The 11,699-nt window shown below is 51.4% G+C and overlaps 6 protein-coding genes across 6 annotated transcripts; 4 read left to right on the top strand and 2 right to left on the bottom strand.

Annotated features, from left to right (window-relative positions):
• Positions 1-1,748: 1,748 nt before the first annotated feature.
• On the bottom strand, positions 1,749-2,461 carry COCMIDRAFT_2671 (uncharacterized protein; the record flags this gene model as incomplete). The annotated part of the gene is made up of 3 exons (XM_007686811.1): positions 1,749-1,855; positions 1,913-2,184; positions 2,277-2,461. The coding sequence occupies 3 exons, from the start codon at positions 2,459-2,461 to the stop codon at positions 1,749-1,751; spliced, it is 564 nt and encodes a 187-aa protein (XP_007685001.1).
• Positions 2,462-3,391: 930 nt separating this feature from the next.
• Positions 3,392-3,646, top strand: COCMIDRAFT_34092 (uncharacterized protein; the record flags this gene model as incomplete). The annotated part of the gene is made up of 1 exon (XM_007686835.1): positions 3,392-3,646. One exon carries the CDS (start codon positions 3,392-3,394, stop codon positions 3,644-3,646), a length of 255 nt encoding a protein of 84 aa, XP_007685025.1.
• A 22-nt stretch (positions 3,647-3,668) lies between these two features.
• On the bottom strand, positions 3,669-4,498 carry COCMIDRAFT_87360 (uncharacterized protein; the record flags this gene model as incomplete). Its single annotated transcript, XM_007686860.1, has 5 exons — positions 3,669-3,924; positions 3,972-4,117; positions 4,174-4,274; positions 4,324-4,371; positions 4,423-4,498. The coding sequence occupies 5 exons, from the start codon at positions 4,496-4,498 to the stop codon at positions 3,669-3,671; spliced, it is 627 nt and encodes a 208-aa protein (XP_007685050.1).
• A 397-nt stretch (positions 4,499-4,895) lies between these two features.
• On the top strand, positions 4,896-7,486 carry COCMIDRAFT_87472 (uncharacterized protein; the record flags this gene model as incomplete). Its single annotated transcript, XM_007686859.1, has 6 exons — positions 4,896-5,101; positions 5,150-5,199; positions 5,263-5,594; positions 5,642-5,763; positions 5,811-7,064; positions 7,117-7,486. 6 exons carry the CDS (start codon positions 4,896-4,898, stop codon positions 7,484-7,486), a joined length of 2,334 nt encoding a protein of 777 aa, XP_007685049.1.
• Positions 7,487-8,479: 993 nt separating this feature from the next.
• Positions 8,480-9,399, top strand: COCMIDRAFT_2668 (uncharacterized protein; the record flags this gene model as incomplete). The annotated part of the gene is made up of 2 exons (XM_007686810.1): positions 8,480-8,553; positions 8,619-9,399. 2 exons carry the CDS (start codon positions 8,480-8,482, stop codon positions 9,397-9,399), a joined length of 855 nt encoding a protein of 284 aa, XP_007685000.1.
• A 536-nt stretch (positions 9,400-9,935) lies between these two features.
• Positions 9,936-11,699, top strand: COCMIDRAFT_87252 (uncharacterized protein; the record flags this gene model as incomplete). The annotated part of the gene is made up of 4 exons (XM_007686858.1): positions 9,936-10,292; positions 10,346-10,818; positions 10,868-10,985; positions 11,040-11,699. 4 exons carry the CDS (start codon positions 9,936-9,938, stop codon positions 11,697-11,699), a joined length of 1,608 nt encoding a protein of 535 aa, XP_007685048.1.

The following is an 11,699-nucleotide window of genomic DNA, read 5'->3' as shown; positions in this document are numbered from 1 at the left end:
TTGCTCGCTCGCTCGCTCCTCACTCAGTCTAGTCTCCGTTTCTATAAAAGGGCAGCAGCGCAGTGGCGAAGCGGCAGTTTGGAGGGGAGGGGAGGGGGTAGGGCATGTACATGGATGGGGAAAAAAAGGGTAAAACGGAAACAGACGGATTCGAGGTGGCCTTGGTTGGACGTGAATGATGATAAGTTAGTAGTAGTATAGTTTACGGGATCAAGGATGTGGAAGGGACCAAGCAGGACCAAGGTTACTGTAATGTTACTTTTCGTATGGTAATTTACAAAGAATAGATTGCCGGGCGGCAGCGCGTATGTGGGTTTTTCCCGGATGCGGTTGGGTTGGCCTTGCAAGGTACAGCGGGGAAGGAGGGAAGGATAGGGCGGATCGACGATCTAGTGCGTGGCGCGGCGTGTTTGACGCTTGACCTGTTTTGCGGCGGCCTTTCGTGTTGCTTGCGCGGGTTTGTTGGTTTGGTTTGGTTGGGTGGGCGGCTGAGCTGGGCGTGCGGTTTAGTGGACTTGTAGTTCGTAATGGGTACCATTAACTATAATTGGTGTTGGCGGGAACGACAAACGGCGCATGGCTGTGGAGCTGTGTTGATCTTCCATTATCTCATCGAGGCGTCATGGTGTCGTTGTTTGTCTCAAATGTCACAAGTCTGGTCGCGTCGGCTGGGTGATGGACGGACCTCTTTCGTGCGAGAAGAGAAGAGGGGAGGGGGCAGCGGACTGGCTTGAGCTTTGTCTTGTTTTTCTTTGTTAAATAGGCTGTTTTGGGATGGTGATGACGGGGACAGGAAAAAGGGTAGGTATAGCTGTGTTGAGTTATGGGGATAGATAGTTTTTTGCCCGTTTGGGGGCTGATTTCGGGAGTATCGCTACCGCGAGCGCTTGGCTTGTTCAAGGGCTGAAGTATCGCCCCTCCGCAACCTCCTTACATTACTGCCTCGCTGTAGTGGCAACGTGTGTAACTTATTTTACGCATAACAAAGAGGAAAGAGACAAAGAAAAGTCCCTGCATCTCATCCTCTTTGCGCTGCATGCACAGCTGGCTGAGATAACGGGGAGAGAGAAAGGGGCAGGTGATATGCTGACCCCTTACCCCCGTTCCAATAATCAGCATTGTATACCCTATGTTACTTTTTTCGGTCTTGACTACAGTTGTCATGCTCACACTTGTACATGATTGCTGCCCTTTGGACTTGGCGACGTAATGTGATGGTCGTTGCTAAGGGAGCTCAAGTGTTAGTGGCTTGAGCCACAGGTACTTACGTAGGTATGAGAACAATGAAAGGGGCTTTGCTCCATATGATCATATAAACAAGGTTGAGAATGGGAGAAGCGCGAACTAGAAGTTGTACACATACAGGCGTGCTTCTCATCAGATGTAAGTACCAATTGCATTGGGCTGATATTTATATTCATATTTTTCTCTGCCCTATACTTCAAGACATCCATTATCATTCTTCGTCCCTATTGCTAACATCCAGGTATACTGTTACTCATACACACACGCGCTCATTTCGCTGTTGTGCGTCAATCCAATCGGTATCTCGTTCATCGTTTATACACTACAACATTCGCTGTTGCCGTCGCCCAAATTACTTGGTACATGCCTACCATCAATACCATCATAGACACGTGGCGCATGAATTGTAAGAAAAAAAAAGGAAGAAAAAAAGCATAATATGCAAAGAAGTTTGGAAATGTTTCTCATAACAACAAAAAACCAATCAAGCCCACAATATCCTACTATCTGACGTAGGTGTTGGAGTTGACTTGGCTAGCCATGACCATCATCCAGATGAGAAACACTGTTCCGATGATCCAGAAAGCAAATTGAGCCTGCCAGCATTGGCCTGTTTCCAGCCTGATTAGTCTCTCCCATCTTGCGAAAAGAACGCATGGTTACTTACAGATATTCCTCTGCTGCAAGAACGCCAGCGTTTCCATAGTGGGTCCCCTCGCATTGTTATTGAACACATAGGTATTGCATTGATTGTTGATATTGGGTCCAGCGAAGAGCTGTATCGCAGTTCCAATGACGCCGGCGAGGAAGAGGACGAGTAGGATGAAGGAGAACAACATCATGACGCCAGGAAGGAGCTTTCGTTGCGCAATGTAGATGATTTCGATAATGATGAAGATGATAGCGAGAGTGCCTACTGTGACGCCATAGGGCATGATCCTATGTGGAGCTTGGGTTAGCAGTCGTCTCCAAGGAGAATTGAGTCTTGTTTGCATTTGCTGCTTAAGTATCGGTGATAGACTTTCACGTACCATGGCGTTCCCAAACCCATTCGATTCTGTATCTCCATGAATTGCGCATTCACGCCCAATATCAGCCCTGCTGTTGCCAGCATAACTATTGTCCAGATGTTCAGTTGTAAGTCTGGCCAGTAGTACTTTTCCCGTACTACTATCGCCGAGCCGACGACTGTGCCTGAGTGTCCTGCGCGCGCCATTTTTTCGGTATTTTGAGCTTTGAGGCTTCGTCGCACGTGGTCTGCGATAAATTTGCGTTCAGTTGGGGTCGCGCAGGGCGGAGGGTTTGTTGCGCTTGTGTTGCTATAATGGTATTCCTGGGTGTGGAGCTTCGTTGCCTTGTTTACCGTCGGTTATCCGGAGCCTGACTTGGCAGTATCCCAATCCCTCTTCCCCTATCCAGCAATTGACCAGATGTGCGTCTCTTCTGTTGATATCCGGCCTCTCGCGGAGTTGTCTCCGAGACTTTGTGCGCTGTCGTACAGAGGCTGTGGGGGATTGGCACAAGCGAATGAGTGACGTGAGGGTGCTGCTCAGACACGGCGGTATTGTTGCGGGGTGGAATGCGGAGAGCTCGGTGGAACCAGGACACCCCTTTCAAAGAGCAAAACTGAAGAGGAAAAAGAAAGGTAGGGAAAGATGGGCCGTGTAAGAGGAACGCAAAAGTCGTCCGAGCCCCTACAGAACCTGTTGTTGTTGATGCTTCCGCGGACCGCCGCGACCCCATTGAGGAGGCTGGGCTGGGATGGCTGGCATGTCGCAAATGAGTCTATTGGCCGCGGCACGAAGCTCGATCGGAAAATAAAGGCCCAACCTTTCGACTGTCTCGGGTCTTTTGCAGCATCCGACAGCTGTGACGTTGACATCACGACACGCAGGTGCTTTGCTTAATCTTGCACATGTTGGGAATTACTGAATTTCGTTGTCACCCATGTCTTTAATTGAAGGTTAATTGTTGACTGGTGGAAATCATCAGCATACAGAAAATGATCATTTCCAGAATGAAACGGTGCGCAATCCCACATGGTTCTTTGTAGACTTGTTTTGGTGACATGTCAAAACCTCGGTATCTGGTACCTTTCAAGCTTTTAGTGATGTGGCGCCATCTCTCTCAACCCCAATAGTCAACCATGATCACCACATACACAGCTTCTCAGCTTTCCGTCTTTGCGATTGCTTGTAAAATCGAGAGTAATTTGGCTAGAAAAATAACAATCCGCGCATCCGTCTCAAGGTGTCCGCAACAGGGCGCCATATTTTCGACATGTTACAGTGATTCCATCGCAACTCCAAAACGCCGACAAATGATCATGGTATCGGTGGGTAATCGTAGGCTCGAGCCGAAACGGCAGCGCAAAACGCAGCGCTTCTCCAGCGTGAGGTGATCGTCGTCCCTGGCCGAAGCATTTAGTATCCTCCTCGTCCACGTCCACCAAAGCCACCACCACCACGTCCACCGCCTCTTGAGAAGCCACCGCTTCCGCCACGACCTCCACCACGGGCACCAAAGCCTCCGCGTCCAGGAGGTCCACCCCGTCCACGCGGTGCTCCACGGCCGCGACCTCCAAAGCCACGAGAACCACCTCGTGGTGCTCCACGGCCTGCGCCAGCGGGCTTCTTGACCTTTGTAACGCCGCCAACAGGCTTGGGCTTGGGCAAGAACCTATTTTTGTTAGCGCGCTAGATGGACAGCCAGGTGAGCCACGTTACCTGTCAAGAGGGAGCAGCTTGTCGCCTCCAATGTAGAACTTGTCGCCAGCCTTGAATGACTTTGCTTGTATGCCCTCTTGCGGCTTGATGGTAAAGTAGACCTGGTTCAGCGGGCCCATGATCTCGTCAACTTTTCCGATGGGTGTCTGCAGATGGGTCAATCCTGTTTTCTCCTTGGCTTCAAGATTCGCAATATATGTACCTTGTTCTCCAGGTAGATTGGCGCATTGAAGTAGGGAATCTTGGTGTTTATCGATTCGCAGAACATCTCGTTTTCGCAGTCGTGAACAAATTTTCCCATTTCTTACAAAAAGTCAGCTCCAGCCTCTTCGCATCAAGGTGCTCTTCTTACCAACAACAGTGTCTGGGGGTCCGAAAGAAGCTCCCATTCCACCGCGTCCTGTGGCGCATTAGCTAGGAAATTCTGTACAGCTCTGAGTGTGCCACATACCTCCACGCGCAGAGAATCCACCACGTCCGCCGAAGCCGCCGCCGCGACCGCCACGAGGAGTTCCGCGAAATGCCATTGTTTCTGTTGTGTTGAGAGTGGTCGGTGCGCGAAAGGTGAGCTTGTTCGAGAGCTTCGCGAAAAGTTCGAACTGAAAATGAAGTTGGAAAGTCAGGGCCAATCGGTCCCACGTTTCGCCGATGGATCCTGCCGCCGCATAACCCCACCAAATGCACCTGCCAAGGCCAAGTGGGCTGTCGTGGGCGTGGACCTTTCTGAAATTGTGTATGAGTCGGACGTTGCTTTGCATCCGGACCTGATCCTCCAGACTGGTTTGGAGTCACTCTACCCGCGGCACGGTTCATCGCATTCACATCACGTTCTGAGTCATCTCATCTTGTACGGTGCTTGACTCACCACTGCTGTATACATACAATTTCTGCCCCGCGTGCTTGAGACTCGACAGTAACAACAACATGGCGGACGCAGTCAAGGATGCCGTCAACGCGGCTGTCGAGGGAGTGAAAGACCTGGCCGTATCTGCTGAACAGAAGGCCGAGCAAAAAGGAAACAAGGCCCCGAAACCGAAGAAAGAGAAGAAGGCCAAGGGCGATGCTGGTGATGGTCGTCCATTGATGCTCGACCCTGCACCAGCTTACATAGACCATCGCATTAAGATTTTGTAAGTGGTACTTGGAGTTTTGCGAAGTGCATGCTAACCACGTCCCAGTGAGAAACTCAAGGCAAAGTACGACGAAGAAATCGCCCAGAAGCCCCGCGGTACGCTCGTCACTTCGACGCAAGACCCCTTTGCATAGTACTGACTCATTACTCTCGCAACAGAGAAAATCACCATCACGCTTGAAGACGGCAAGATTGTTGAAGGCGAATCATGGTCCACCAGCCCTGCCGACATTGCGCGAAATATCTCCAAGAGCCTGTTTGAGCGCACCGTTGTCGCGCGTTTGGACAAGGGAACACCGGAGGAGACACTGTGGGATCTTGAACGACCATTGGAGAAGAGCTGCAAGCTTGAGCTCCTGCCTTTTGATGACCCTGAAGGCAAGAAAGTCTTCTGGCACTCGAGCGCGCATATCCTGGGAGAAGCCTCGGAACGCAGATTTGGGTGCGACCTGTGCATTGGTCCTCCTATCGAAGATGGATTCTACTATGAGGTTTGTTTTGTCATAAAATTTCAGGGACACCGTTGATTATCCTACAGATGGCCCTCCCCGATAACGCTGCCGTTGATCCCGCCGACCACAAACCGCTAGAGACCATTGTCAACAGTATTGTCAAGGAGAAGCAAGTCTTTGAGCGTCTGACCCTGTCCAAGGATGATTTGTAAGACTTTCTATTCTTTTGTGGCGGATCTATCTAACTTGTCTTAGGCTTGAGATGTTCAAGTCCAACAAGTACAAGCAGCACATCATTAAGGATAAGATTCCCGACGGCAGTTTCACCACTGTGTACCGAAACGGACCGCTAATTGATCTCTGCCGAGGACCCCATGTACCACACACCGGACGGATAAAGCAGTTCAAGGTCATGAAGAATTCCGCATCATACTTCTTGGGTGATGCCAAGAATGACAGTCTGCAACGTATCTATGGTGTTTCATTCCCCGACAAGGATGCGATGCAACAGCATCTTAAGTTCCTCGAAGAAGCTGCCAAGCGTGATCACCGCAAGATTGGAAGGGAACAAGAATTGTTCTTTTTCCACGAGTACAGTCCTGGTTCGTGCTTCTTCCTCCCACATGGTCAGATCATCTACAACACACTACAAGCTTTTCTGCGCGAAGAATACTGGAACCGTGGGTATCAGGAAGTGGGATCACCGAACATGTTCAATTCTGCGCTATGGAAAATTTCGGGCCATTGGCAACATTATGCAGACGACATGTTCACTTTCGATGTCGAGAAGGAAAAGTGGGCTCTGAAACCCATGAACTGCCCCGGACACTGCTTGATTTTCGGGCACCGTGAGCGCAGTTACAGAGAATTGCCTATTCGCATGGCCGACTTTGGCATCCTACATCGAAACGAAGCCAGCGGTGCGCTTACCGGCCTTACCCGTGTGCGCAGATTCCAGCAAGATGACACCCACGTTTTCTGTACCCAAGATCAGATCACTGAGGAGATCTCTGCGCTGTTCGACTTCCTAAGAGCTGTGTATGGAAAGTTTGGTTTCACGTTCAAGCTGAAGTTGAGTACACGTCCTGAGGGCTTCCTTGGTGACATTGACACCTGGAACAAGGCCGAGGCGAAGTTGACCGAGGCTTTGGATCAATTTACTGCTGAGGGCGGTGGCGCTTGGGAGCTTAACCCTGGTGACGGTGCCTTCTACGGTCCTAAGATCGACATTACCATTTCGGACGCTTTAAAGCGAGAGTTCCAGTGTGCTACCATTCAGCTCGATTTCCAGCTGCCCATCCAATTCGGACTTGAGTATATGACTTCTGAGGTCGTTCCTACAAAGGCGAAGGAGCAGCCGAAGGAAGCCGAACAGGTCGAGCAGAAGAAGGAGAAGTCAGAGGCTACTGATGCTACTGCGGCCAAGAATCCCAAGGAACCACAACCAGGTTATGCAAGGCCCGTCATGATCCACCGTGCTATCTACGGTTCCTTTGAGCGATTTATTGCGTAAGTCTTGACTACCATTCATGGTGAGAATGTTCCCACTAAACAGATCCAGTATTCTCACGGAGCACTTCGCAGGTAGGTGGCCGTTCTGGCTGTCACCTCGCCAAGTCATGGTTATTCCTGTGATGCCGAGCGCAAACGACTATGTCAAGGAAGTTCAGGCTGTGCTCCGTAAGAACCGCTTCCACGCCGACATTGATATTAGTGGCAACACTATGCAAAAGAAGATCCGCACAGCACAGTTGGCACTATACAACTTCATCATGGTCGTTGGTGCAGAGGAACAGCAGGCGAGGGCTGTCAATTGGAGAAACCGCGATGACCAAGAGACTCAACAGCGTGGCGTCATCGTACCGCTTGATGAGGCTGTCGAGAAGCTGATCAAACTGAGAGATGAGCGCAGGCTTGAGAACAAGGTTTAAGTTGGGCGGATGGAGAAGGAACTATGGCCTATGCATACGAGGCGTAAAGGGGCATGAAGATAGGAACTGATGAAGTATAGTGAGGCGGCATGACTGGCATGTGTCTGTTTGAATATCTGAGAGAACTGGAGAGTGCGAAATAGTACCCTCCAATACCCCAAAAGAACTCCATAATGAATTTTGCTCAAGTATCAGCTGTTCGATTTGGTGTATTGTGATGGAAGAGTAGTAACGATGCTCATGCGGCGAAATGTGATTGGAAAAACTTCCCCGCTTTACTGGAAAACCCAAAGCGGCTGGTATCCTAAAGTCACGGATCTACTCCACTTGGTATCTATGATGATAGTATTTCACGGTCTCAGCACAGCTCGAACGTTGGTCGTTAATAAGCTACCTGGGTTTTCTATGCCGATTTGGATGATTACGGCGAAGGTGCGCTTGGGTTGCCAGGTTCGATGGTTCTATAATTGAACCTGTCACGACTGGCTTATTTGCCAAAAGCTTAGCACCTAGCTATGCAGATAGAGTTCGAGATCATAGTATGCAGCGTAGATGCCGAAGATGTACTGGGTACTTACTTACGTATAGGAAGAAAGTTCCAAGACATCGGTAGCCAATCAAGGGGCGGGGAGACGCTAGGGTAGGACCCTGCGTCCAAGTGCGCAGCCAACGGTCAGAACAAGCCCTTGTGGACTCGAGAATGAGGCGGGGAGATTGTACTGCCCCAAGCTTACAGTTGAATAGGGGCGGAGTTATGTACTTAGGTTACATGGTATGACGCCAGGATTTCGCCTCACGGGCGTGCCTACTGTCGTCCATGCTTGCTTTCTCTGCTTCAATCGACGCTTCTCGGGTACACGCTACGTCATTCGTCACTCGTCACGGGCCCGGCCGTCCCTGTAATAAACTACTTGCCCAGAAGCTGTGCTTGCTCTCCTAACCTCCATACCATCTTCAAAAAATACCCAAGTCAATTCACATCTTCCAATCACAATGACAGCTAATGCGCCCACGCTGATCAATCTGCCACCGCCGCCATCTGGAGACGAGACTCCAGGCGACACTCCGTAAGACATCATACGTCCCCGGCGGGGCTGGGTATCGAGCAAGTCGACTAACACCACATACACAGGGGCACACCCAATTCCGTTACAACTACCATGTCTGAGTTGTCTACTGTTGCAATCAAGGACGGACATCGAGGCCACTTTCCCCACCATCGCAATCCAGCTGAAGCTGAGCGCGCGGATCGCATTTCACGCCTGGCTGGCCTTGAGCGGGTTGCAGTCTCTGGTCGCTCTTCTCAAGGACTCAACCCAGGTGTCGCAGCCAATCACCCTCCAGCTTACTTTGACGCAAACAACCAACCCCAGCTGTTCCGTGAGCGCAGTACCGTCGGCAGTGCTAGTGCCACTGGATCTGTCGGTGGCCGCACAACCTGGGCTAGCGGCAGCGATGTGTATGAGCCAGACCGGATGAGTGAGGATCAGGACATGGACACTTCAAGCATGGGCGGCTTCAGCGACGAGGCGGCTTCTCTGGTCGGTTTCGGTGAGGGCGCGAGGACGCCAGCTCGCCACAACAGTCAGCTCGGCAGTCCGGCTGTAGGCAAGGCGAGCGCATTGCCTGGCTATCTAAGGGACCAGACCCCGGCGAGCCCTATGTCGAGCGTCGGCGTCCCTCCCAACGCGGGATCGACACAGACTATGTCAAGCACTGAGCAGCAGAAGAAAGAAGCACGCATGATGAACGGCATGACGTACGACGACAAGATCGTCGACACTGCTAGCAATGGGCCTGCTGCCAGTGGCCGGGATGGCGACTCAACCTCAGGAGACGCCATCCGCGAGCGCATGCAACAACGTCAGGCTGACCAGGAAGCGCTGGCGCCTGAGCAGCAGAAGGAAGCCTAGGCGGAGGGTCCTGGTTTCGTTGAGTTATAATTTCAGGCGGGAGTTTGGAATGCTGTCATGGCTACGGCAGGCGGTCTTGATGATTTTTCACATTTTCAGTATGAATACAACGCAGCATGATTATTGAAAACAGCTTGTGCTTGTTCTGAGCAAGGAAGCCAATAGCGATTTCGATTGAATTGATTGCATGAAAATACATATATATATATATATATATATATCTTAACGCCTGTTGGCGATCAACGCTCTGGCAAAGTTCAGTGGCAACCCCGCATTCCGCCTGCAGCTGGTGATAGGAGATAGCAGCTGCAACTGCGGGCAAGCGCCCCCCGCCCACCTCGGTTCCGCTTCACATGCGGCGACTCTGCTGTAGAACAACCGATAGCTTGTCGTCTCACATCCGTATCGCCGTGTCCTGAGCACATGCATACTTGACGGCATATAGCTCTCTGCTCCACACTGACATAGCTCTTAACTCCTGCTGCGGAGCCCCGCATCCCGCAATACGCAATACGCGACACGCAGGCGTCGCAACCATGACAGACCGCAACCACGACGCCGATACCAAGTATGCCTCCCTCAGTAGCTCCACCTCATCCATAAATCGCAACGCTCCGCCTGCTCTCAAGATGGGCTCTGCTCCAAGTCCCCACTCGTCGCACCGCTCAAGCTTTGCTGAGCATATGCGAGGAGCCCCCACATCACCGCGTGCCTCACGCCAGCCCTCCCTCACACAACAAGCCCTGCAAGAACTTCTCAACAACCCCCCAACAAAGGGTGGTGATTCCAAATTCCAAGGACGTGACTGGAAGACCGTTCATCTTCGCGAGATTGTCGACCCGGAGCTGGTCAGGTTTGTCGAGTACGACACCAGTGTCGAGGATGCTACGAGTGTGAGGAATACGACTGCATCCTCTTGCTGCACGCCCGATACTGATATACACAGATACTCGTCAAGAACGGTGCTCCCAACGTCGTCCTCCTTCGTGAAAATACCAATTCACGACATGCAGTCGGGACCTTTGATTACAGCGATCTGAATGCCTACCTTCTCCTCGTAGTCGGCCTTGCACAACCCGAAGAGAGAGACATTGCATCATTTGACGAGCTTGCGAGGAAGGGTCGAGAAGGCAAGCCAATTCCCCTCAAAGATGTCAAAGAGGTTGGCGGCAACAAAGAGCCGTTGATCACCCTCGATGAGAATACAGACCTGTGCAAAGCGATTGAAGTATTTGGCAGTGGTATACATAGAATACTCGTCGTTGAAGAAGGCTCACAAAATGTCGTTGGAATTCTCACACAGTTGAGACTAGTGCAGTTCTTCTGGGAGAATCGGTCGAGCTTTCCAGCCGTCAACCAGCTCTACCCACAGCTGATCAAGGACCTGGATCTTGGCTCAAAGACGGTCATGGCCATCAAGTGAGAATCCATAGCACTGATCAACGCCTCTGAGCTGACCGGACAACAGTGGAGACAAACCTTTAGCGACAGCTCTCGAGCTTATGAACAACGAAGGCGTCTCGTCTCTACCAGTCCTCGATGCACAGAACAACGTCATCGGCAATATATCACAAGTCGATGTTCGGGTAAGCTTCCAGGTTTCTGGCCTTTTGTATCTGTGACTGACAATATATCAATAGCTCTTGACTAAGTCCACATCACTTCCATTACTTCGCTCATCCTGCATTCACTTCATCTCCGTCATCCTGTCTGAGCGGGGAGTGAATGACGGCAAAGACTCGTTTCCTGTGTTCCATGTAAACCCATACAGCACTCTTGCACATACAGTGGCTAAGCTAGTAGCTACCCGCTCGCACCGTATGTGGGTCGTTGATGCACCATCACCTGCCTCATCAGGGCCTTCCACGCCTGCAATAACACCCGCAATTGTTGTGCCACCTTCACCAATCACGCCGCTGCCTGGGTTGGCCGGTCCAACTCCGGTAACCTCTACGGCACCCACACACCTTGCTGCTACAGGAGCCGTTGCCCCGTCCATCTCGGCATCAGCAATCTCAGCTATGCCTGGAGCTAGCCTTTCAGGCAGACTCAGTGGAGTCATCAGCCTTACGGACATCCTTAATCTCTTTGCAAGAGCCAGTGGACTAAACCCCCATGATCCAGATGAAGCTAGACGGGCCAGACGTAGGTCAAGCTCCAGCAGCATGAGGAGAAGCATGGATAGCTCGCGCAGTGAAAGTATCTCGGCCATTGCAGGCAGACGCAGCAGTGTAAGCGAAAGGGAAAAGAACGGCCCAGCACCTCAGGGTTTGGGTATTTCCAGGGGTCGCGGCCCGTGA

Source organism: Bipolaris oryzae, assembly GCF_000523455.1.
Source record: "Bipolaris oryzae ATCC 44560 unplaced genomic scaffold scaffold_23, whole genome shotgun sequence".
NCBI lineage: Eukaryota > Fungi > Ascomycota > Dothideomycetes > Pleosporales > Pleosporaceae > Bipolaris > Bipolaris oryzae.
Note: the sequence above shows the minus strand (reverse complement) of the source record. Positions and strands in the feature narration are given on the sequence as shown.